At 45.7% G+C, this 27746-nt stretch overlaps 1 protein-coding gene across 1 annotated transcript; it reads right to left on the bottom strand.

Moving 5' to 3' along the window:
- Positions 1-9426: 9426 nt before the first annotated feature.
- Positions 9427-20012, bottom strand: LOC310781693 (CD209 antigen-like protein C). Its single transcript, XM_083642286.1, has 7 exons — positions 19877-20012; positions 15670-15747; positions 12397-12510; positions 11977-12132; positions 11711-11874; positions 10005-10123; positions 9427-9928 (listed from the first exon to the last, which is right to left on the bottom strand). Exons 1-7 carry the CDS (start codon positions 19938-19940, stop codon positions 9787-9789), a joined length of 837 nt encoding a protein of 278 aa, XP_083498412.1. The 5' UTR covers positions 19941-20012; the 3' UTR covers positions 9427-9786.
- Positions 20013-27746: the final 7734 nt, after the last annotated feature.

Raw genomic sequence — 27746 nt, 5'->3', positions numbered from 1 at the left:
TACCGTGTGTATACAGGAGAACACGCCAGCTCCGAGTCACTTTGCAGGCCAGATATAGCTGCTCGTAGGGCTCTCCATCTAGTGAAAGCCAGACCGGCAAGGTTGACTCTGGTCTGAGATATTTCTTTTCGGCGGCGATTTGGCTAAAGTATGAAACCGCAGACATAAGCTGGATCAGGGAATGGAATGTCTGGAACATAGATATCTATGGTCTGGAATGCCCGCATCAGGGATCCGCCATCTTTGTCTACAAAATTCTGTTTTGGGCTGTGGGCTGGGAGGGGCTCACTAGGTCGGCCTCTCGGGGGAGGGGTTTCTATGTAAACAGGTTCGGGATGTTAGGGGAAGAACAGAGAGGGCCATCACAACAGAGGGAGGGGGCGTGGCTTAGTTGTAAACACAGAAAAGAATCACTGTAAGTCCTCTACATATACAAGGTAATGGTTTGGTGATATTTAATAGTGCAGAATCTTACACATAGTGCCTTTAACTTTATTGTAGATAGGATAACTTAAATGCTGTGCTTTCTTGACATGTTTCTGACATGGTATCTATGTCTGACATATTTTTGACATTGGCTTTGTCTTTTGTGTGTTTTTTACTGAGATGTACTGACATTGGCTTCTGCTGTAACACAAGAATTTCCCCCAGGGGATTAATAAAGTACTCTATCTATCTATCTATCTATCTATCTATCTATCTATCTATCTATCTATCTATCTATCTATCTATCTATCTATCTATCTATCTATCTATCTATCTATCTATATATCTATCTATCTACAGTATCTATCTATCTATCTATCTATCTATCTATCTATCTATCTATCTATCTATCTATCTATCTATCTATCTATCTATCTATCTATCATCTATCTATCTATCTATCATCTATCTTAGTGAACCTAAATAACTTCACCGCGGTGCAAAACGCCTCTTCAAATTCAGCGTTTGTTTTGGTCAGAGCCTTGATGACAAGAGAGAAGACCGGAGCGGAGGAGAGGGGGAGAAAGAGAGAGAAATAGTACATAGAGAGACGGTGGCATTCCATGCAGTGCTGCGCTCTCAAACGCTTGAAAAAAAAAACATTGACGTGACACTGATAAGCTGAGTGACATTTGGGAGTAACAGATTACCTGTAAGATTTTACAACAATTTCATTAAAAACTAACGTAACGCTACAGTTAAGACCCCATGCAGGAGCCATACTGCCATTACTTTTCGGATTTTTCTTTTACAAATTAGTATTCAGAAGAGGGAAAAGTCATGTATGTTGACAAGACAAATCATTTGACATCTTTAAACAGTGTCTGACAACGGCCGTCCAGCACAGATGTGGTAAATGTAACTGCAAATCAGACTATGTCACTAAATGTTTACTATTGCAGGTAGATTATTAGTCCAAGCAGATAGTTAGTAATGGATTATATTTTGAAAGTAAATTTACTACAACTGTACTTGTGATTGTGATCACACAAGCAAATATATGTAGGCTATATGTATGTACTGTATGTACTGTATATGTATGTATGTATGTATGTATGTATGTACTGAATGTACTGTATGTATGTATGTATGTATGTATGTATGTATGTATGTATGTATATATGTATGTATGTATGCATACATATGAAACTTACCTTTAGGTGGGGAATCTTTGTTAGCTTTGAATACAACTGAAGTGTAATTAATTTCTTCCTCCATCACTCAGACTAACAGAAAAGACTAAACAGACTTTCAGTCAATGAAGCTTGTCTATCTAACGTCTATCTGAAGAAGTTGAGCTGAATAATAACCACAGTCCAGCCTGACAGGAGAAGAGGCTGTTTCAGACGGTCTCACTCGCAGCTTTGAAATGAGCAACTTCTCCTTTTTGCTAAGGCTTGGTGAGAAACTAATTTGCATTACTGGCACTGACAACACGAACACACACACCTGGATCAGAAGGTCATTCTGATCCAGGTGTGTGTGTTTTCCCCCCCAATATTTTATTTAATTTTTTTTTAACAATACAGAAACGGGACTGACGAACAGCCTCAGACACATGCAGGAAAAGAAAAGAAAAAAAATATAAATACAAATATATTCAACATTCAATATTAAAATGTGGTGCTACTGTACTAACCACAGTAGGTGTTTATGTGCTTGTAAGATATGAGATGCATGGGATACCACGCAAGGGCTCCATGAGAAACCAGCCGCCCCTAACCTCATCGAGGTAGGCTAGAAACGGATCCCAGACAGCCGAAAACGTCTTAAAGCAGGAATAACCCCCAAAACAGCTTTTAACCATGGCTTTTGGTGTGGTGTGGTGTGGTGTGTGAAGGATTCTGGTCAAAATCTCCACATTTGAGACCAATCTGTTACAATTGTACAAAGTGTATCATTTTCAGGCAGCAAAGTGCCCTCTATGGGATTGCTTCTTAGCCTAAGATGATCTTTCGTTATGAAGGCATGCGTTTCCCAAAAGCTTCTTAGCGCTAAGAAGCTTCTTTGACCCTTCTTAAGGCTCCCGTAAGAAGCCAATGCGTTTCCCGATTGCTTCTTAGCCTAAAATGATCTTTCGTTAAGAAGGCTGCGTTTCCCAAAAGCTTCTTAGCGCTAAGATGATCTTTCGTTAAGAAGGTTTTGTAAGAAGGGTCTGGGGCATTCTTAACACCTTCTTAATGACGAAACACTGGCAGATCCAGCCGCGTCAGGCAAAAGGAGATATATTAGTGTCCACTGTTCCTCTTGTGTTTTTCCCTTTTTCCTTTCTTTCATGCACCCTTTAGTGTTTAAAATTGGGGAACACTTGAAAATCTCCCCTCTATGTAATATGGTTACTTGTGTTTTAAATGTTTTACCATAGGCTATATTCCTCTAATCAGAATGGATTCCTTTTATAATAAGAATGTTGTGGATTTATATAGCACCTTTCACAGAACCCAAGGTCGCTTAAATTTAATTTATTTTATTTTATTTGTGATGCTGCTCTGTAGTGTTTCTCGCAATTTTTCTCGCTCCTACTTTACCCTTTGTTGTATGCTGTGTATATAAAGCAATTTGAACTGCAGTCCATGTCTGAAATAAATAATGTTTAATAAAGTTTAACATGACCACGATTAGGTTATTCTACAACAGTGTTTCTCAACCACTGGGTCGTGGCCCACTGGTGGGCCTCAGAGTGCCATCTAGCGGGCTGCAGAGGACCTCTCCCATCAAGATATCACAATGATAACCTATCATTTATTTGGGAAGGTGGTCCTCAGAAATGTTTTAACAATCAGAAGTGGGCCTTGAATTAAAAAAGGTTAAGATATCCTGTTCTACAACCATCCCACATTTGCATGCACAAACACTATGAGATACAGTAGTTCATCCCCATCAAATGCACACACACAAACAATGCCGCGGGGCACATCAACAAATATAGCCACTCTCCAACTTAGGGATACTTTTATCCAGGTCATTGGTCATTATTTGCGTCAGTTAGTTGACGTTTTCAGATATTCTTCTGCGTGTATAATGATACTTTTGTGGGGGAACCTGGTGTTTAATATTTGTAATGGGCAATGCAAGCAAGGCTATTTAATTTGTTTAGCACATTACATACACATTTCAAATTAATGGTACATAACGTTATCCTACTTGGAATAGGTAGGCAGAACAGCAGGGAAATGGGATTCAGCCCGCAGTTAGTATTATAATCGCGTTCGGGCGCCTCGTTTCCCTGCTTGTTCATTTTTAGCGTTATTTATTGATGGGGGTGAGTAGGACGCCACTTGTTACATCAAAACTTAATTTGGGAGCATGTAATTATGTGGAACAATTGATTTGCCTGGCATCGATTGATTTGTTTTCAGCACCGAGATGGTGGACAGCTCCAGTTAAGATGCTTCTTAAGAGCCTTCTTAGCTCATAGCCCCCCCTCCCCAAAGGAAGGCGACTAAGAGCGGGCCAGGTCACCCGCCGCCCGCGCACCCCCTCGTCCACGCTGAGGGCGAGAGCTGTGTATCCTGGCTGGTCGTGGGACCCAGGATGGGCCCACTGCGGCCGGGTGGGGTGCCGCCATTGAGGGCGCATGAACCTGGCTTGAGGCCCGCGTGCGTGGGGCTCGCAGAGCCGGGGGCCCCGGAGGGCGGCTCGGCGCACGCCCTGCTGCCTGAAACCGGCGGTCGTCCCCTCGTTGCCACCGTGGCAAGAGGGATCTGACCGCAGCGGAGTCTCGCTGCTGCCTCTCCAACCGCTGGGCCAAATCCTCCACGGAAGGACTGAATAGGCCCTCTGGAGAGATCTTCGCCCCCAGTAGCCTCCTCTTCTCCTGCTCGGAGAGCTGAGTGAGGTTCAGCCACAGGTGTCGGTGTGTCAGAACGGAAATGGCCATGACCTTCCCGCTGTTCTGCGCCAGGCAGTCGACCATGCGCAAGGCATAGTCGGTGGCCATCCTGAGCTCCATGAACAACTCCGGAGCGGGGTCACCCTGCATCTCCCGTAGGAGCACAGCCTGATAACCCTGCAGGATGGCAAGGTTGTTCGTAACGGCGGCGCTGCCCCGCCATCAAATACGCCTTTTTGGTCAGCCTGGCCATGAGCTGGCACGCCTTGGAGGGCAGCGTGGGTCTGCCGGCGTTGGAGGCCAGGTGGGATGCCACCACCTCCTCGACCATGCCCGCGCATAGCGGCTTGGCCTCCTGAGGCTTCTCTCATCCCGCCTGCACTGCGCGAACCACGTCCATACAGACAGGCATTCGGCGTCGCGGGCCCTGCAGTACTGATGCAGGGGGCTGGGGTGGTTCGGCCCAGGCGATGCCCAGCTTCGCTGCGGCCCTCGACATCACCCCGTGGAACTGCTTCTGGTAGGGCTCGTTAATGCTCATCTCTGAGCGAGCCCCCTCTGCAGCAGTGGTGACGGTGGTGGCACCGTCCCAATCCTCCCCCTGGGCGGTGGAGCTCGCCCAGCTCGCCCCGCTCCAACATGGGATGCATGGGCTCATCGCCCCACCTAAAATCCTGCTGCTCAGACTGGCCCTGGAGACCCTGAGCAGCAGGCTTGGCGCAGTGCCAGAATAGGCCAGAATGGGCGTTTCGGCCTTACATACCAGCCTAAAGCTATCTTCCCAACTGGTGTTAATTTTGCGGTTAACGCTTTTCAAAACCAGGCGTTATTCATCCCCTACCAAACGCCACACACAGACATACATTTGCATCTCTCCCAGCATGCATTGAGGCTTAATACATTTTGACAAGAAAAAGCAACCAAATCAAATCAAAAGTAGGCTAAGTGGTAGATAGAAATAATATTTATGTTAACACAACATGCAATTCTAGAACATTTCAATATTGGACAAAATAAAACTTAAAAATCAAAACACAACCCTATGTGAAACATACATGTAATCCAGGTCGCATATATATCCGTCGCAAATACGTGTTATAGTCGAGTGACAAGCGTAACACGGTTCCAACAAGACACGTACATGTACTTTTTCAATAAAAACACATTTATGCCATGACTTTACATAATGTAGGCTATATTTATGTCGCATCATTTAGCCTGTGCTGTGATGTGCAGGAGCAGCAGGTAGCCTACAAGTTATAAAACTAAGCCTGCCCTGAATGAGCCGAGTGGGGGTGCTTGTTCACTATTGTGAAAGTTATGTGTTTACAACATATAACGATCATGGAAGTGGATGCTATCAGGAATGTCACCGATAGTTAACGTTCTATATTGTACAGGGAGACCATCAGCCCTGCTGAACAGATCTGTATTTGCCTGTAGGTTGAATCGTTTTATTCAGGCTATGATCTGTGATGCGCTGAGATATCCAAATTGGCACGAAGAGATGACAGCATGCAGCCACAACCGGAGTTACCAGACTGGAGTATCTCGGTGGATCGGGACCTTGGAAGGGAAGAATGTGATTGGTTTACTGGAGACCACCAATCCAACACTTGTGAATAATTCTACGCTTAAAAAGGCGTGGTTAAATGGTTAGCGCCGCAGATTCTGCTGTTTAGCGCCAAGGAAAAATTAGGGAATGCGCCTGACCACGCCCACTAATAGCGCCAGGCCAAGCCATGAACGCAAATTTAAGGCCAGGGGGAAGATAGAGCCCAGTGTGCCCTCTGACACTTGACACCTGTCACACAGTGGTGAGACAGAACAGAAGAACTTATGTAACTTATGCTGGGAATAGTGAAGACACTGAGCAACTTTATATTGGATCAGCTGATGTATACTGCAGATAAGATGCTTGGAGTGAGGAGGGCTCAGCAAAACATCGAAAAAAGCATGTTCATTTGGGAGCGCTTCAAAGGTTTGAATCTTGGAGCTAACATAATCTCTGATTTGCAGGTTGTGTTTAAGGCAAGAGAGACTTCTTTCTGATTACAATGACTGGCAATGTTATAAGTTCGCTTTGCGTACAGTACAGATAGGAAGGGAGATGACATTGTGTCAGCTGAAATAATATTTGCTTTTCACAGTATGGGGAAACACACATTTCATGTTGCGATAGCAGTAACAAAAGGAACCCTGCAATTGTGACAAGTTAAGGCTGGTGTAACTTCCGTCCTTTCTCAATAATCAAAATGTGCACCCCCCATGTTGTCACACTTTTACAGCGGGAGAATGTACCAGTATGAGCTGTATGTGTGCCTAGTGCTGCTTATAAATGGCTTTATAGACACAATCAGATATAGATTTATACAGTACATGATACAGTACATAATGCTTTGTTTGTTTTTTGGACCTATTGACTAAATTGAATCACAGAGTGGTGTTAATGCCTGGGAAGGGCACATTTTGACTTCACCTCCTCCGTCTGGTGGCCGTCTCTTCACACTGCAGCAGCCAAGTGACAGATTCAGGCAGATTCAGGCGTCCGGATAGTGGTAGATTCCCTGCCTACCAACACGAGGGTCACAGGTTCACGCCTCCGTGTTACCTCCGGCTTGGACGGGCGTCCATACAAGCACGATTGGCTGTGTCTGCGGGTGGGTCGCTGCACTAGAGCCTCCTCTGGTCAGTCGGGGCGCCTGGTCGGGGTGGAAGGGAACTGGTGGGAATAGTATGATCCTCCCACATGCTACAGTACATCCTGCCGGTGAAGCTCCCTGCTGTCAAGTGAGAAGAAGCGGCTGGCAACTGCGCATGTGTTAGGAGGAAGCATGGTGATAGTCTACGGCTCTCTCCAGATCAGCAGAGGGGGTGGAGCAGCGACTGGGGCAGCAGGGGGAAATTGGCCAAGTACAACTGGGGAGAAAATGGGGGGAAATAAGAAAAAAAGTGACATTGTCTGAAATATCAATGGATGGATCAATGGATCAATAGATAGATACATATCTCTATGTGTATCATCAGTAATTGTTGATTTGAGAGAAAGATTCCATCATTTGTCTTTTGTTGGCAGCATGGTCTAGTAGCTGGAAAGGACCGGGGTTCAAGTTGACCCTGACCTCTGACCCCGATAAACTATCACAAAAGAAAAACAACAGGGTTAGACTCATATATCAGTGTTATGGTATTGGCATTTATTATTATTATTATTATTATTATTATTATTATTATTATTATTATTATTATTATTATTATTATTATTATTATTATTATTATTATTATTATTATTATTATCATCCCCACACACACTGCTTTCTCGCCATTTGTACTTGGCAAATTCCCTGCTACGGTGGTCATTACTCCACCCCCTCTGCCGATCTGGGGAGAGACGAGCAAATGCTTCCTCCGATTCGCTTCTTCTTTCACCTGACAGAAACAGATGCCTCAACCAACCAGAGGAGGCACCCTTAATCCAGCTTTCCACCCGCAGACACCATTAAATGGACACCCAATTGATGGGAGAAATGAAACAGCTCAAAGGAAAGAACGTGGAACAGGAGAAGAAAATTGTATATCTGGAGAGCCGCGTGTCGGACCTTGAGCAATACTCTAGGATGAATGATGTGATCATATCTGGCCTAGCGATCAAACCTAGGTCGTACCTTCAGGCAGTGAAAGGAGACAGATCTGAGAATGGGACTGTGCATGAAGAAACAACAGAAAGACCAGGTAACAGCCTTTCTTCACAGCAAAAACATCGCCATAGATAAAGCCAACATCGAGGCATGTCATACACTGACTGCTAGGGAGCAGTCCAAAAACACCTGCTATTATCATCCGTTTTGCTAACAGGAAGTATAAAAGTGATCTGCTTAGACAGGGGAGGTATCTGAAAGGCTCTAATGTATTGTAGCGATCCAGGTAATTATGGGTAATGTGGTGTTTCCGTGTTTAGCTAGGAACTGAGATGTGTGGGTTGTTCCTAGGGGGAAGGGTGTATATGGGACCAGCGGCCACGGGGCGGAAGTCAGTCAAGCCAGGAGAGAGAGCTGACCAGACGTGTGTGTAGAGCTAGCGGCTAAGCTACCGCTAGGAGCTGTTGTGTAGCCAAAGAATAAAAGCCTTGTACCAACTTCAAGTCTCCGGTTCCTTGGACGAATACCCGATTCGTTACACTGGTGTCTAGGAGTGGGATCGATAACCCTCTGCGACGGTCGAGAAGGGAGAGGGTGAGAGAAGGAACGGCAAAAGAGACTGTGTGTGGTGCGGTTTTTGGGCTCAAGACCTAGCGGTAGTAAGTTAGCTACCAGGGGTGCTAACTGCTAGCTGCTAAGACCACGTGCGATGGTGCGCGACGGAGAATGGCCGTTGCTGAACGGGGAGAAGGAGCTTATACTGGCTACCCTTATACTGACGTTCGGCTCGATGCTGGCGGGCATGGAAGCCCGGGTGTTGAAAGAGGTCGGACGGCTGTTGGAAGCTACGCCTGCCTGGGCAGAGGAGCTGATGAGGATGCTACGAGATGTCACACAGCGTGTGGATTTGCTGAGCGCGGTGGTGGCGCAGCGTGGAGAACGGCCGGAGGAGCCGCAAGAGAGACTGTGTTGGACATGCAAAGAGCCTGGGCACCGAGCGAGGTGGTGTCGCAGCGGTCCCGGGGGAAAGACCAGGTACGCGACGCGACGGTACTGGGAAAGACCGGGAGCCTGCTGGTTATGTGGAAAGATGGGACACCTGGCCGGGGAGTGTCCAGAGGCTGTCGGAGATCGGGGGACAGCGGGAGAAGAGAGACGTGCAGGCGGCGGGCAGGTGAGACTCTGCTGGACTTGCCGTTCGCCGGAGCACTTAGCCAGAGACTGCACTGAGAGTGTGGAGGCCGGAGGTGAGACGCAGGCTGGGGAGAGTGTGAGCGGCCGGGGAGAAGAGAGCGTTGTTACGGACAGGAGAACGGTGCTGCAGGGGAAGAGCCAGAGGGAAGAGAGGGACATCATCTGCAGCGTTGTTACAGTCTAAATGCACCCCTTCCTTTATTTCAAAATATTAACTTTTACAAACAACTGAGATGATGGGGGAAGGCAGATATTTTAGAACCTGATCAAAGCACTCAAACGATGAACAGTGATGTAAACCAGTAACAGAATGCAACAAAAACTCAATCATCATCATATTAAGATTTTAGACACAAGCATCATTTCACACATCTTGAAATCATGTTTGATACAGTTGCATTGTAAATTATGTTAAATGACTATTCAAATGATTTTTTACTAGCCTGATATTCAGACTTCATCGTCAACTCATAAACTAATTTCCTCTTCCACTAGTTGTGGACCACAACTGTGGAGTGGGCGTGGCTTTGAAGGTCTGGAGCCAGGCTAACAGTTTACTGCATGACAGCCAGGTCATCAATAGGCTACTTAATACAAAGGACATTTGACAGTAACCTTCTCTGTTGACAGAAATGCCTAAACAGATAAAGCTTTCATTTCACAGATCCATCTGTTTACATCAATCGGGTGCACAGGTTGCCATCCATAGGGCTCTCTGTCAGTCTTTTGGAGAAAGAAGGCATACTGATCGTTGGTAGAAGGTTGGTTTACCCAGTAACTGAGAGAAGAACATGATGGTTAGATGATGGTGACAGATGTCATGATGTTTGTTGGTGTTTAGGAATGTGTCTTACTCTTCAGTCAGATTGCTTCCATCAACCCACTTCCAACTCCCAGGTGCCTCTGTCAAGCCAATCCAGTAGCCACTGGTTTCACTGGTGCGGCCGTAGGATTTGTAGTCATAGATGAATTGCTGATGATCACACAATTAATGTCAATAATCAGAAATGTTTTAGTTCAAAAGTGAAATAGACACATTGTGATTTTAGGACTCTTTTTGGTAACGCTTTAGAATACAGACGCAAATAAGCATGTAGTTATAGTATAACTATGGGGTACAAGGAGTGTTAGTAGTTATAGTATAACTACGGGGTACAAGGAGTGAATTTAAACTTTAACTAGAGGGTAACAAGATCTGTAGTTATAGTATAACTACAGGGTACAAGGTGTGTAGTTATAGTACGGGGTACAAGGAGTGTAGTTATAGTATAACTACGGTGTACAAGGAGTGTAGAGTATAACTATGGGGTACAAGGAGTTATAGTATAACTACGGGGTACAAGGAGTGTAGTTATAGTATAACTACGGGGTACAAGGACTGTAGTTATAGTATAACTACGGGGTATAAGGAGTGTAATTATAGTATAACTATGGGGTACAAGGAGTGTAGTTATAGTATAACTACGGGGTACCACACTGTAGTTATAGTATAACTACGGGGTACAAGGAGTGAATTCACTCCTTGTACCCCGTAGTTATACTATAAGTACAGATCTTGTTACCCTCTAGTTACAGTCTAAATTCACTCCTTGTACCCCGTAGTTATACTATAACTACACTCCTTGTACCCCGTAGTTATACTATAACTACACTCCTTGTACCCCATAGTTATACTGTAACTACACTCCTTGTACCCCGTAGTTATACTATAACTACAGTGTGGTACCCTGTAGTTATACTATAAGTACAGATCTTGTTACCCTCTAGTTACAGTCTAAATTCACTCCTTGTACCCCGTAGTTATACTATAAGTACAGTGTGGTACCCCGTAGTTATACTATAAGTACAGATCTTGTTCCCCTGTAGTTACAGTCTAAATTCACTCCTTGTACCCCGTAGTTACACTATAAGTACAGTGTGGTACCCCGTAATTAGCCAATAAGTACAGAATTGGTCCCCTGCTTTAGAATACAGCCCGCAACCCCGTAGTTACCCTGTAAGTACAGTGTGGTACCCCGTAATTAGCCTATAAGTACAGAATTGGCCCCCTGCTTCAGAATACAGCCCGCAACCCCGTAGTTATACTATAACTACACTCCTTGTACCCCGTAGTTATACTATAAGTATAGATCTTGTTACCCTCTAGTTAAAGTCTAAATTCACTCCTTGTACCCCGTAGTTATACTATAACTACATGCTTATTTGCGGGCTGTATTCTAAAGCGTTACCCTCTTTTTTGTATCTGTTTGAAACTTCATTTGTGTTTCTGAGAGCTGCTATTCCAAACTAACTGCTAATAAATCCCATATTAATCTCCCTCCATGTTCCTGTCATGTTAAAGCATGGCACCCATTCTATTCTATATTTCTATATTTTCTATATTTCTCTATCATATGATTGTTCAATGTGTTATTATTACTACTTTAAACTGCTAATGACAACACTGTCAGCTAGAATTAGCTAGACATATTTTCTGTGAAGCCCTCGGAGGCATGCTTGTGAATTAGGGCTATACAAATAAACTTGACTTGACTTAACATTCCCATAGTGTTCTGTTTACCTGTTCCTCTCGACTTCCTATAACAACCAAATCTGAATTCTTTCCTCTGCAGTTTTCTTGAGCTTCTTCCCACGTTTTCCGATCAGACTTTTTAGGATTATTAATGGCATAGCAGCTGGACTGGAAGTGGATCCAGCCATCCTGACAAGGTTTACACTCTCTCTCTGAGAGAAAGAAGAAAGACAAGTTAACAGAGATGATTACTGAGTTCTGATTTCTTTATCACTGACTCATTTTGGACCAAACTGAACTGGTTTGAACATTACCTTGACTGTTTCCGTCTTTGGGGCAGTAGGCATAAATCTTGACAAGAGTTGAGTTGAGCTCATTCCTCTCTCTGGTCATGTTTTCTAGTCGTCTCTCTAAGTTGCTCTTCTCTCGCTTCAGCTGCTGGTTCTCTCTAGTCAGGTTCTTGTTTCTGCCTGTCGGGATTGTCAGATTGCTGTGATCCTTCCTCAGTTCATCATTGACTGAGCTGAGGTTTTTGTTGTGGTCGGTAACTGGCTGCCTTGAGCTCACTTACCAACCTCTCACTCGCATTAATTACTCTAGCACATAAGAAATGTTTCCCCTTAAGACATAACAGTGGTGTAATTGTAGTTTTTGTGTTATGTACTAAGATACCTCCAAAGTGATTAGCTTAAACAGAAGAAGGAATGTCAGTATTTGAGCAGATGTGTACTTACAGACACGGAGGGCTATGATGACCGACAGCAAGATAACACAAAGAATCCCCAAACACCAGGCCACCACCTGAACACCATGATGACTGCTGGATAACTGCTTGTCTGCCAAGACTCCTGATGGCAAACAACAATGGGACAGAAACAGGTATTTGAGTTGTTTACTTTTACAATCATGTGTATGCCAATATAATGAAAATGAATTGGGAGCATCAGAGAGAATATAGGTCAATTTTCACATCTAGATCAGTTGTCATGACTGTAAAATAAAATCAGCCTAATCTTGCTGTAAAGGTGAAGCGAAAAAGTGGCATGTGTGTCTTTGCTCTGTTTTTTTCCTTTGTGTATCCACATGTAATTAGAGGTCGGAACATATGTAGGCTTGTAGTAGTGGTTGTAGTAGCAGCAGCAGTAGCAATATTAGTAGGCCTACTACAGTATCATTATTCTCTTACACATAAGAGCAAACCTACATACGAGTATGTATCTCTGTGTCTCTTTCATTTTCCTGACAGCATTCGTATTTTGCACAGGTACCACAGGTACATCTGTTCTGCTCTTCTCTTCCCCCATTCCCCTGCTCCCTCCCCACCTCCTCCCTTTCCCTGCTCTCTTCTCCCCCACATTCCCCTGTTCCCTGTCTTTACTGTCCCTTGTGACCATATCGCCCAGCCACAGTATATTCTGCCTGTTCTGCTCTCTCTCCTCTTCCCCTTCCCAAGCTCCCTCCCCACCTCCTCCCTTTCCCTGCTCTCTCCTCACCCACTTTCCCTGTCTCCCCACCTCCTCCCTTGCCCTGCTCTCTCCTCGCCCACACCCCCCACTCTCCCTCCCTTGCTCCCCCTCCTCCCTTTTCCTGCTCTCTCCTCTTTCCCCCTTCCCCTGCTCCTTCCCCACCTCCTCCCCTTCCCTGCTCTCTCCTCTCCCACATCCCCCCACTCTCCCTCCCTTGCTCCCCCTCCTCCCTTTTCCTGCTCTCTCCTCTTTGACCATTCCCCTGCTCCTTCCCCACCTCCTCCCCTTCCCTGCTCTCTCCTCTCCCACATCCCCCCACTCTCCCTCCCTTGCTCCCCCTCCTCCCTTTTCCTGCTCTCTCCTCTTTCACCATTCCCCTGCTCCGTCCCCACCTCCTCCCCTTCCCTGCTCTCTCTCCCCCTATATTTCCCATTCCCTCCCCACCTCCTCCCTTTCCCTGTTCTCTCCTCCCCCACATACCCCCGCTCTCCCTCCCCACCTCCTCCCTTCTCCTGCTCCCTCCTCCCCCTCATTCCCCCCACTCTCCCTCCCCTGCTCCCTCCCTACCTCCTCCCTTTTCCTGATCTCTCCTCCCACACATTCCCCCCGCTCTCCCTCCCTTGCTCCGCCCCACCTCCTCCCTTTCCCTGCTCTCCACTCCCCCACATTCCCATGTTACCTCCCCATCTCCTCCCTTCCCTGTTCTCTTCTTCCCCACATTCCATCCCCCTTTTCTCCCTTTCTCTCTGTCTCTTTTTATCATATGATTGTTCAATCTTGTTATTATTACTACTGTAATTGTTACTGTTGTGTCAGCTAGATTTAGCTAGACCTATTCTCTGTGAAGTCCTCTGATAAATGCTTGTGAATTAGGGCTATACAAATAAACTTGACTTGACTTGACTACCAGCAGGGCTCCCGAGCAGATGGTGACATGTGATTTTTGAATTAGGTCATTATGGCCGACTAAATTGGCAAAAATGGCTAATTAGTTGCCAAAATGACTGACCACAGCTTCAGCACCATGGAGAGCTCCATTGATTAGCTACTGATGGAGCACACCTGAGCAGACTTGGAATCAGCCAATGAGAGGACTGTGAAAGCCCTCTGTGGAGAGAGAGAGAGGAAAGGCTGCATGCCAACTCTGTGAGCGAGGCGTGGCTAGATGGCCAGAGATTGTGGGCCATCTTGGTACAGGCGATATCCCCTATTTGCGCACCTCTTTGCACGTGCCTTAAGGCAGGCAAGATAACAGTCCGCCTTGCGCATTTGTCCAGGTGTTATGCCGAGTTTTGCACCGCCGCCCGGCAGCAGGTAAACGCATCCCCACCTCACGGGAGCATAATTGTAATGATTTATACAGAAACATAACTGTTTAAAAATGATATAATTGTTTGGTAGACGTGTTTAAGTTAAAACAGCCCCAAAATATTGTGCGGATGCAATACTCGTGGGGAAGCATAACTCGTCACAACAACAGGCACAAGCGCAGATTAGAGGCGTGCCAAATCATTTATGCATGGCGTAAACGGGATTTGGGCAGTGTTAACCACCAGAATTATTCACAGGTGTGGCCTGGCAATGCCTGGGCGTTGCACCAATCAAACCAGATATCCGTCTTGCAGTCCCTGTAACACAGTTTGAGTGAGGCATGCTGTAATTCTACCCATGCGTAATTTGAATAGGTGTAGGCCTAATTGACTGTATATATTATCCCTATCTCATAATGACACTATCACATCATATACCTGTTAAAAACATCTGTGTTTTGATGCAATTCGGGTTATTTTGTTGACTGGGGTGGGACAATAGAAATGTGTTTGCAGCGGGTAAATGGCGGAGACAAAAGAAAAGATTGGTGGATTTATAGTGGACTCAATTAAAACTCATGAAACACTGAGCTGCCGCCGAGGACAGAAAGAGATGGAGAGAGCTTGTAACAGATCGGCTGTGATGCCAATGACCCTCCGGGTTATAGCAGGTGAAGGTGAATAGCCTATTGCAAGTAGGCTACAATGTACAAGTTTTCTCAATTCAATTACCATAACCCCTCCTTGCGATACAATTTCTCAGTGAATTATAGTTGATTGCCTCACCAAATAATCTGCTGGTTACCCAATTTTAGCAGCATAATTTGATGTCCTGGCGTGGTGCACGTCCGTCCGTAATGACGTTTCTGCGCTGCGCAGCACGGAGGTTATGGTGCGATTGTTCAGCGAGTGTTTTAGCACCTAAGAGGTCCTTTTCAAAGCTCTTAGCGCAAAGTAATTGTGCGCTTCTGACGATAGGATAATGCCATCTATCCCCACATTTTAGTGCTGAAACGCCTGCTTTGGCATGTGGCACGCCTATGCCCAGTACAATTATAACATCATGCGCTTGTGCCCACCCCCAATTTGCATTGTGCATGCCGTTAAACGAGTTCAAACGCTAAATTGCCGCTTTTGCAAAAACCCTAACCCTAACCCTGTGTGCTGACACGGGTATCAGAACTAGTAGGAATAACATGTGAGTGCTGCCTTCCTCTCCTGTAGAGCTTACCTGGGGTGTCAGCAGTTTGATTTGTTGTGTCTTTCTGAACCTTCACTTGATCGTACACAGTCTCCTCCTCAGTTTTTGCTGAAAGGAAGACGAAAATCATATTATGGTCTATTACTGTACTGTATCTGGCCAATATGGGTTTTTGAAGGCCAATATTAATATACCAGTTATTGAAGAATTTATCCAACATTATATGGGAAAGGAGTCTGTCTATGATACAACTCTGTTCAGTTAATAGCAGACACCAGTCAATTTAAAGTCACTCACCATCTTCACTATTCCAAGCATAAATTGCACAGCATTTTTCCTTCTGTCTCACCACCAGTGTTGGGAAAGTTACTGAAAATTGGTAATTAGTTACAGTTACTAGTTACTTCTCTCAAAAGGTAATTTAATTACTTTAAAGTTACCAGTTAATTCAAAGTAATTAGTTACTAGGGAAAGTAACTTTTGCGTTACTTTTAAAAGTCTGCTTCGATTGTTATTAATGCACACATTATGTTAGTGTTGCTGTGCCACAGTGTGGCATTGAACATTCGCTTATTGGGGAGGCTTATAGCCAGGGTTGGGTAGGTTACTTTCAAATAGGAATCCCTTAAAGTTACTTGTTACTTGTTAAAAATTGTACTTAGTAACGTAATCCGATTACCACTATTTAAAAGTAATGTAGGGATTACTTTCAGTTACTTTTGGATTACTTTTTTTTTTTTAATCCAGGAATGTCCCATTGGGATACAAGATCTCTTCTTCCAGGGAGTCCTGGTCAAGAGTCCTGGCTAAAACCCTTATTTAACTAGATGAAGCATGTTTTACCATTGATAACCAGATAAGAATGTTTATACCAACATGAAGTTAAGGAGAATACAACAAGTTATTTTTAAGACCACTTTAATTTACGTTATGGGTATTTTTCATGATGTGGAGTGGAAGACGCAGCTTGTTGCTTTAATCTTGAAACACGACGTGAAACACTAAGTGAAAGTAAAAACCTCTCGCCCCATGCAGAGTTGGCATGCAGATTTTCCACTGCCTGGCAGCTCGTAACGTTCAGCTGACAGCCCCACACACAAGCGCCTTCCACATGGATTCTACTGAAAATATAATTTTCAGTAGAATCCATGTGGAAGACGCTTGATCTGTCTAAACACTGAGCGAACGTAAAAGTGAAATGCTTGTTATATTTCCATGACGTGGTGAATGCACTCGTGGGAGGAGGCACCACAGGCGCTGGTGCCTCTGTCATCATGTTTGCTGCCTGCAGCTGCTGCTGTTGCTCCGCCTCGCTCGTTCTCATCTGTCCCAGCATGCATTGGGCTTATCCATTTCGCTACTAAATAGCAACCAAATGAGCCGAAATAAAGGTCGATCTAAATAATGTGTAATGGTAACACAACCTGCAATTGTAGGACATTTCAATATTGGACCAAAGAAAACATCGAATGAAAACACCACCCTATGTGAAACATATATGTCATCCTGGGCTTATATATACCCCTCATTGATTTAACGTTATTTAGATAAGTGACAGCGTAACGCGCTTCTACTGTCATGTGCTATACTGTGATGTGGGCAACACCATTTTTTGTTGTTATTTTGTAAAATTAATGAAGAGGCAAGGGCGAATGTAATCCCGCCTGTAACGTCGTTACTATACCCCCGTTACTGTAATCTAGATTACACATCTTAAAATGTACTGTGACAGATTACAGTTACCGTTTTTTTGTAATCAGATTACCTAACGGCGTTACATGTAATCCGTTACTCCCCAACCCTGCTTATAGCCTATCAAGGTCATTAGCCTCTGGGGCTCTGGCTGCAGCTCTCTCCCCGGACTAGGTCTGAGGATCAGAAACTGGGTAATCCTCTGAAGTTGTCCGTTATTTTCATGTCCTAAAGTAACTAGTAACTAGCCCAGTTACTATTTTAGTAACTGTAACTGAGTTACTGAATTTGAAAAAGTAATTAGTTAGATTACTAGTTACTGAAAAAAGTAGTTAAGTTACAGTAACTAGTTACTTAGTAACTAGTTACTCCCAACACTGCTCACCACTGTGTGACAGTTGTCAAGTGTCAGAGGGCACACTATCTCATGCCTTCTGGTTCTGCCCTTCATTAACGGGGTTTTGGGCCAAAATATTTGACTGGTATCCGGCACTACTTTCCAAACATGACCGCCGACCTCTTTTCCTTCTAAAAAGACAGATTATGTGCATTTTGGATTAACATTTCATCGTGTGGTGAGTACCCGAAGCACAACCTGTATTTTGGTGCCGTGATATGTGTGTTTTGGCAGATTTTTAACAGCTGTACCATTAGCTTCCATTCTATGGCGATAATTACTAACTTCACAACTGTAGCTCACTGTAAACTGAGCGGACAGTGCTGGTACGGCATGGTGTATCTTGGTTATGTGGGGGGGATGTGGCAAATGAGCTAAACTTCCAAAGAAGTGGTGTATCCCTTTAAGACCCAGCCAGGAGCCACACTGCACACTGACAAATACTGACAAATTAGTATTCAGAACAGGATTAATACAAGTCTACTAATTGGAGAGCCAGTGGGTCTCAAACTTTCCCTGATTTCTGAATGGAAGTACCCCCTTTACCCCACCACAACATTTGCCTATCCAGGGTTGACATAGGATTTGATGCAATGAGTGAATGATAACCCACCTTTTTGAAGGACAACATTAGAAAATAAGAAATGGAGTGAAAGAGTTGCAATTTGTGCCTCCTGAGCAGATTTATTTTACAGTTGAATTTATTTTCATGATTTATTCTTGCATTTGTCCATTTTCCCCTTTCTCTCAAGTACTCACTGCAGTATGTACCTGAAATGCACGACCTCAACATTCAGATAGTTTCTACCCCCAGGCCATGAGGTGGATTAATCCACTGCCCCTATCACTGATGACATCGCAAATGAGTATAGACATCGTGACATCAATGATGGCTTGAGCATCATCACTGATTATGTCACAATTGAGGTCTTAGACATTGTCAGTGATGTCATAGGACCATCTGTCAAACTCCTGAAGTTTGCAGACGACAAGACGGTCATCGGCCTCCATGGCCGCGATGAGTCTGCATACAGACAGTTTGGCCCTCTGGTGCGGTCAGAGAAACCTGGAGCTGAACAAGCTCAAAACTGTAGCGATGTTAGTGGACTTCAGGAGGAGTAGTCCCCCCCAGCACAACCAGCCCTCAACATACTCGGCAGCACTGTGTGTACAGTGGAAACCTACAAATTGTGGGAGTGGGAGTCCAATGTAGTCACAATCATCAAAAAGGCACAGCAGAGGATGTACTTTCTACACCAGCTCAGGAAGTACAAGCTGCCTCAGGAGCGGCTGATCTAGTTCTACACTGCCATCACCCAGTCTGTCCTCTCCAAACAGAACAAGCACAGACTGCAACGGACGGTCAGGATTGCAGAATCATTGGTGCCAACCTGCCCTCCATCCAGGACTTAGAAGAACTGGATGAACAAACCCTTCTTTATTTGTCACACGAACACACCCGACACACGCATGCGGCCAACCACACACTAACCCATGCTGACGGTTGCCCATGAAACACAGTCTCTGCATTTATCCCATCCATCCACTTGTACTCCTCTAGCGTAAAAAAAAACGGGTAGGAGAAATCATCAAAGACTCATCTCACCCTGGACATGACCTGTTCGAACCTGTACTCCCCTCTGGCATACATCAAAACAACATCAAAACAACATCAAAACAACATCAAAACAACCAGACATGAGACGTTTCTTCCCACAGGCTTCAACCAGTCACTTGATCACTTAATTTGAACACTTTGCTGTACACTTGAATCACTTCACCTTTTGCGCCTACCTCATGCACATAACCCCCCCGACACACACACACACACACACACACACACACACACACACACACACACACACACACACACACACACACACACACACACACACTACTAAGGTGACATGTGTTAACCCTGCAATAACTGTGTAATAAGTGTCCCGAAGCTGCAGATAATGAGATTATCATTAAATCTTTACTATTGCAGTGGATTATTAGTTCAAGCAGATAATGGATTACATGGATTAACCTTCCCAATTGTTACTACAACTTGCTACTTATGATTGTGATCGCATAAGCAAAGATATTTCCTCAATATCATCAACAGTGGAATCACCATTCCTGATGTAAATAAATGAAACTTACCTTTAGGTGGGAAAGCGGTGTTAGCTCTGAATACAACTGAAGCGTAATTAACATCTTCCTCCATCACTCAGACTAACAGAAAAGTCTAAACAGACTTTCTGTCAAGGAAGCTTGTCTATCTAAGATCTACCTGAAGAAGTTCAGCTGAATAATAACCACAGAGTCCACCCTGACAGGAGAAGTGGCTGTTTGAGTAGATAGTCTCATCACTCACAGCTTTGAAATGAGCAACTTCTCCTTTTTTCTAAGGCTGGGTGAGAAACTCATTTTCATTACTTGCACTACATGGCCTTCTGACCCAGGTGTGTTTAAGGCAAGACTTCTTTCTGATGACAATGAAATGTTATAAGTTAGCTTTGTGTACAGATACAATAGGGAGAGAGTGACATTATGCCATTTGAAATGATATTTGCTTCTCACAGTATGGGGAAACACATTTCATGTTGCGATAGCAGAAACACAATGAACCTCACCGCAGTTGTGACAGATTGGGTTTCGAGTTAAGCCGGGTCGAACTTCTGTAAATTCTCAATGATCTTAAATGTACATCCCCCCAATGTTGTCACACTTTTACAGAGGGAGAATGTACCAGTATGAGCTGTTTGTGCGCACAGTTCATATATACGGTATTTTATCATACGCTTTGTTTGCCTATGATTAATGTATATTCCGCTTTTCTGCTCCTGAGCTAATGGTTTTATGAGCGCTTATGGCAACTCTTGACTGTTATGATATTGTGATTGTATTTTTGCTCACATACAGTATATTGAGGTATGTTGTGTGTCTGTAATTTACACTTGTCTTGATTGTTTTCTTGGCCAGTCTTCCAGAGGGGTGTACCATGAAACAAGATTACTGGCTTAGCGAGGTAACTTCAGGTTTAACCCTAGTTTTGCCGTACCACGACGCTAGTTAACTTCTTGTCGAGATAGATCACCATAGCAACTTATGCTCTATGGGTAACCTGCTTTGTAGCAGGTTAAGTTCAGAGGATAAGATCAAAACCCATGAAAGACCCACCTGCTTACCAATCAGCTCTCTGGAAACAGCGAGTCACCATTCATAGTCCCCATATGAAAAATACATTGCATTCAAATGAAAAAGAAAAAGAAAAAAGAAAAAAAAGGCTCCTGTTGAATTAATCAAGGACTAAAGCCTTGCACTTGTTGCAGGCTACATTTAAATTAAGCCCTACTTACCACTTTGGAAAATGTTTTTATATATTCATTTTTGTGCTCTCAAGTAGCCTAGATACGTTGTTTGACCCCGTCGATCGATTGTAGCTGAATGGTGAGTGGAGAAATATCTCTAAACCCACATAAAAAGGTTACATAAACGTCTCCAAAGCGCACGGTGCAGTGTGCGCAACAGAGCTGAGGCTGATGTTGGGTTGGAAATGGTCATACATGCTAGAATAGCCTACTACATCTAAGCAATTTAATATGGGATCGCCTGCACACAGATTATTCATATCTAGGCTTCTCCTGCATTTTGCAGCTGCAACTGTGTTGCTTTTGGCCTGTATGATGTGATTGAACTTCATATTTCCAGCATCATTATATGAAATATGGAGATATGCGACTCTGCTGACAATAGCCTATATAATATGTGACCACAAAATAGGCTATTTTTTATAAATGAAATCTATGCCCGCACGTACCGTGTCGATTCAGTTCAGAAGCCTTTTTTAATTTTATTATCATTCTTTTTTTTATTGATAGCCTATAGGAATTATTCAATCAGTGCGACTAAACACATCATGAGATCATCACGAGAGATTATTATTCATTGAGCCTAAATGGTCTATACATACGGATTTTGGAGATAGATTACACATTGCTTCCACTCGCAAAAAAGACATGCCGATTTGATTGAGTTTTACTTCGTTTCGAACTCGAGCTCTCACTCTAGTGCCTTATTCGCTGCGTACGCAGCCCACTGGAAGACTGTCATTTTTGCTCAGAAAATTACTTTTTACATTGAAACCGACCACCGACCAGCAGGTGGCGTGGTGCCCCCCTGGGGCTGACGTGGCCACCCACCTCACCCACTTGACTATGTCACGTCCGGTCAGCCCCGGGTACGCCACTCATCACTTCTTCCAGCCCGACAGAGGACGTGTTATGTAGAAGCTCCGTGTTAAGCTCAAAATTAGTGCTCTCAGAAGCTATAGAAATAAGGATCGTTCCGTCTGACTTTGCCCACCTCGAGAGGTTTGCGTGGACGAGATACAGCAGGCTTCGGGGACCCGATCCTGTTTCTCTTCACCAGCGGCGTCGGATCAAGTCATCTAAAAGCTAAGAGTGTCTTCTTGCAGTTAACACCTGTATAAAAGCTACCGCCGCGTAGCGTGTTTAACGTTTCCCCGGCTGGGGTAGCGTATATTGGCTTGAGAGCTGACCAAGGTCCACGCTCAAAACTGTTTAAAGCTAGGTTGCATACGTGCGAATAGCATTAGTACTGTGTAGCACAGAACAATAGGCTAATTGTCCAGTATTGTTGCAGATAGCTAGCGTGCACCCGTGCGGTTAGCGTCTGTGTGCTAGGTACTTTAGGCGCCAGCTACCTCCGTGTAGACTCTACACGGAGGTAGCTGGCGCCTCCAGCCGGAGTAAACGTGTGCGCTCTACACTGTAGAGCGCGCATGTTTACTCCGGCTGGAGTAACGTTAAAGCGAGAGTAGGGGCTAGAGAAGCCGTGCTCTCCAGTTAGCTAGATAGCTAGCTTGCTCAGTGCAGCTAGCATCTAGCATTGTGTAGCACTCCAGCTATCTTCACCGTTGCAGGCTACTGCTAGTTAGCTTACACGGTATAACCCCCGCTAATTCTTGGTACAGTCTGCGGGGCTTGTTGCGTGTTAGCTTCGCTGAACTCGCGCAATGAACCGGGCGGCGGCCAAGAGAAAGGGGGGGACAGCCATGTGCTGTGTTAGCTGGGAGGCTACATTGGCCGGTTACGACCGCCACAAGGAGTGTGTGTTCTGCCTAGGGCATGACCATGCTACTGATGCGTTGCTGAAGTCTGGCTTCTGCCAGACCTGCAACGGCTTCACCCTGGGCGAGCTACGGGCAAGAGCGATGCTCTTTGTCCAGGTGGGCTTGCCGCTCAGCGGTGCACCTCCCGAGAGAGGCGCGTCCGCTGGGTCCGACCACTCGGCCGGGGGGGAGATACCCGCTGCTCAGAGTTCCCCAGACCAGCCTGAGCAGCAGAATTTGAATTGGGGGGATGAGCCCATCGATCCTATGTTGGAGCAGGGTGGACTCTTCCCCTATGACCCCATAGCCGATCCCCCCCAGGACACCCCCCAAGGGGAGATGTCCAGCGGAGAGGACTGGGACGGTGCTACCACCGTCACCTCTGCGGTAGAGGCCCGCTCAGAAATGAGCATCAACGAGCCCTACCAGAAGCAGTTTCAGGGGGTGATATCAAGGGCCGCAGCGAAGCTCGGCATTGCCCGGGCCGAACCACCCCCGCCCCCCGAATCAGTACTGTTGGGGTGCTATTTTCAGGCACGCCAGGCGCCCCGCCCGAAGCCCCGTATGCCCTTCTGTATAGACGTGGTTCGCGCGGTGCAGACGGGATGGGAGAATCCTCAGGAGGCCAAGCCGCTCTGCGCTGGCATGGCTCCGTGGTCGGCGTTAGAAGGGGGGGATAAGCTCGCATTAGCCGCGATACCTCCCCTCGAGGAGATGGTGGCCAGACACCTGGCCTCCAACGTCGCGAGGCCCACGTTGCCCTCGAAGGCATGCCAATTGACGGCCAAGCTGGCCGAAAAGGCGTATTTGGCGGCGACCATGACCAACAACCTGGCGATCCTGCAGGGTTACCAGGCAGTGCTCCTGCGGGAGATGCAGGGTGACCCCGCCCCGAACTGTTTACAGAGCTCAGGATGGCCATGGATTACGCCTTGCGTAGTTGACTGCCTGGCGCAGAACAGCGGGAAGGTCATGGCCTTCTCCGTTCTGACTCACCGTCACCTGTGGCTGAACCTCACCCAGCTCCCTGAGCAGGAGCAGAGGAAGCTACTGGGGGTCAAGATCTCTCCGGAGAGCCTATTCCGTCCTTCCGTGGAGGATTTGGCCCAGCGGTTGGAGAAGCAGCAGTGGGACTCCGAAGCAGTCAAGTCCCTCATGCCTAGGCGGAAAGGGGAGGACCACCGGTTTCAGGTGGCAGCGCGCGTGCAGAGTCGCCCTCCGGGGCCTCAGGCGCCGCGAGCCACCCCACGCCCGCGGGTGCGAGCCCCACATCCTAGGGCGCCTTCAATGGCGGCACCCCACCCGGCCTCAGTGGGCCCGTCCTGGGTCCCACGGCAGGCCATACGCGAAGGGACGAGGGGGTGCGTGGGAAGTGGGTGACCTGACCTGTTCTTAGTCACCTCCCTTGGGGAAGGGGGGGGGGGGGGGGGCTATGAGCCCACCATCGTTGCAGCTCAGCGCTCAACTTCGGTCCGGGACTCAGCAGGGACCTGCCCAGTCCGCCACTCGCTGGTGCGATGCGCCCGGCGGGGACGGCAGCTCGCCAAGGCTTGGCCTCAGAGCCAGCCTTCGGCTTGTAGCTTTAGGGACAAGCCCGCCGTCCTCGGTGCCCAAGGCCCGAGTTTGGCCGGGGGCTCTCCCAGGGTCTCATACCCGTCATCGAGGCTCGCCTTGGTCCATGGCTACGGCCTGGCCTCGGCTAGAGGCCCCCGGGACAAGCCCACCATCAATGGCGCCGTGGGCCCATTGTTGGTCGGGAGCTCTCCTGGGGACCGCACGGACGGACAAGTCCGCGTGCGGCGGGACTCGAAAGAGAGCGTTGCCTCCATGGTCCCCCCAGCCTGCGAACGTCGCACGGCGGGGGGGTTACTTCGATACGACACGCCCCCAGGGCACATCAGTAGGCGGAGCCTGCGTAAGAAATCCTCCCCCAGCATGCACAGTTTCTACGGAGCTGGCCATGTGAAAAAAGTAAAAAGTAATTTTTGGAGCAAAAATGACAGTCTTCCAGTGGGCTGCGTACGCAGCGAATAAGGCACTAGAGTAAGAGCTCTCCTTCTCACTCGTAAAACCCGGGTTGTAGTACAACCCTAACGTTTATTGAGAGGGTGAATTGAGCTGCTGTAGGAAAAAAAACAATTAAAAACCACGATTTCAGACGGACAAGCCCGTCTTTATTGTCACACGAACACTTCAACACATGCATGCAGCCACAACACACACTCATGCTGACGGTGGCCGGTGAAATATGTCCTCTGCATTTGACCCATCCAGGCTTGTCCTTTCCTCCAGGGGGCTGGCCAGGAGCAGTGGTCGCTTTTTCTTTCCAGCGCCCGGGGACCAACTTCAGATGTTGTCGTCACTGGTCGGATGACGATCTTCCGCATGTTTTTTAGTGGGGGGTTATGTACGGAGGAACCCCCTGGGGGGTACGGGGAGAACATGCAAACTCCACACAGAAAGGCCCTTTCGACGAGATAGCCCACCTGGGCAGTAGGCACTGAAGATATGGGGGGGGGGTCACAACTCCAGCACCCACAGCGTCCCAGGCGAGAATCGAACTCAGGACCTTCTAGCTGTGAGGCGACAGTGCTACCGACTGCGCCACCGTACCCCTTAGGATACGTGGAGGCAGAAACCGCTCTTCAAATAAATGACTGATGTGAATAAAAGTGGTAACTTTAGACAGTCATTAGGGAACAGACTAATAATATCCAATGCGGATTTTGATTCTGACATAGTAGTAGTTGGTTTTGAATGAATGAGGAAATAGGCGTGTCTGGCGCTGTAAAAGCTACGGCTCTGAGCTGGAGCAGTCCATATTGCATTGTGATTGGCTAGTTGTTAAAAACCACGCCTCTTTTTTTGCGGGCACGAGCTCCTGTGCACGCACATTTTCATGTGCACGTGCTCTCAACTTGATTAGAAAAACCTGGTTCCACTTAACAAGTCGCGAACTACGTTCGTGGTACGAGTTAACTTCAATCGAGCTTATCTGGTTTAGACAAACCAGATCAAGGGACAGATCCTGGATCTTCTTATACAACATTCGTGGTATACCCCTCAGGACTGCCTGGTTATGTAAATATTAAATAAAAGAAATATAAATGGGAGAGTATAGGTGATCCACCCTCATGTCATTTGTGGGACAGCAGGAAAGAGGAGAAAGGAGGTGAGACAGAGGAGAGGGTCCAGGCTGCATCCAATCCAGAGATCTAATACATTGCACACTATCCAAAATCAAAAATTTTCAATTGTCCTCGGCTATACCAAACAACTAGCAACACATCAACCCACATGCTGAGTCCTGTCTCACTGAGTCGACGAAACCACACACACTTGAAGCTCTGTTTGTATGAGAAAGTGTATTTCACACGTACATGTTTCATCTTCAGATTAGTGACAGTCACAAAATAATATTTTTACTTCAACACGGCATGTCATTTGTTTGAAGATTGAATGAAAGGCCAATACCAGAAAACTGATTGTTGTTTTTCTTTTGTGATACTTTATACAGGTCAGAGGTCACGGTCCTCTGGGTGAAAGCAGCCTCTCCAGCTGCTACACCATACAAAGAACTAGTGATGGAGTCTTTACTGTATCTCAAATCAACACTTATTGATACACATGTGATACAGATAGAGATATGTATATATCTACAGTATGTCATTTCTACCCATCCATTGGTATTGCAGAAAGTGAAGCTGATTTCAGTCTGTGATGTCACTTGGCTGCTGCAATGTAGAGAGACAACCACCAGAGGGAGGCAGTGAGGATAATGTGCCCTTCCCAGGCATTAACACCAATCTGTGTAGAACCATGGATTAGTGAATGGGATGGATAAACAGTCATTGACTAGTGAAGTAGTCTTCATTATTGAAAACAGTCTGAGACATTATTAATATTGCATCTTTTGTGTTTAGCTACATCTCACAGCATTGTAACATTGTACTGCAGCAAGAAAGGAAAACTACTGTAAACATGTTTACCATATTTCTTGTTTAGAACCTAACTAGCTACAGCACACATCTCCTGAAAAAACATTTATAATGCATCTTTCGTGATTAGCTATATCACAGCGCCATCTCTTGAAAAACGTTTATAGTGGATCTGACTTGTTTAGTTCACAGCTAGATCACATCTGAAAAACAACCAGTTGGGTGTAATACGTAAATGAGGTTTAATTGTAAAAAAAAAAAAAAAAAACAGTAAAAAAAAAATCAACTAAATCAATTAAATTAAAATTAAAAAAAATTAGAACTCATCGCGGGCTGCCAGTTGAATAGCCCTGTTGTATGCTATACGAGGGATCATGTTGTTTGTAAACAAACTGCTTCGACAGCTTCTGGGGGCAACTGCGGTTTATTTTAAACAGCAGTTAAATGTGTTGCTCCTTCAAGCTAGACACTCCATTTATGCGAGTCACCACTCTATCCAATTAAATCAGCTTTAACTTATCTTTTGTACTTTTTGAGAAATCACAGTTTATGTTTTATGCTTTTTTCCAGCCTTTATAATGGGACCAACCTGGAGTGTGTCTCACTCTAGCCGGCTGTACTTCTTACTAAATCCACACAAAACTGTGACAGTTCACACAACTTTAACACTACATACTCTACATTAGACCCTTGACAAAGTCAAAATATAATCGATGTGATGTATCGTTTTTGAGATATTAGCGTTTGTTTGGCACAACTCATACTAGTTAACTGCTGCAGTGGCACCCGGACATACTTTTTTGTTGTCGTGATGTCATGCTGATTTGTCCTATATAAGTTTGGAACTTGAGCACCCAGAGGGATGATTTGTTTCTGGAATTGGTTTTAAAGAGCACAGAAACAGTCCAGCTTAATTTGTTTAATCACTATTAACATTCCTAAAATAGCACACAATTTC

The sequence above is a fragment of the Poromitra crassiceps genome (genome assembly GCF_964638095.1).
Source record: "Poromitra crassiceps genome assembly, chromosome: 1".
NCBI classification, from domain to species: Eukaryota; Metazoa; Chordata; class Actinopteri; order Beryciformes; family Melamphaidae; genus Poromitra; species Poromitra crassiceps.
This window is presented reverse-complemented; position numbering and strand designations above follow the sequence as displayed.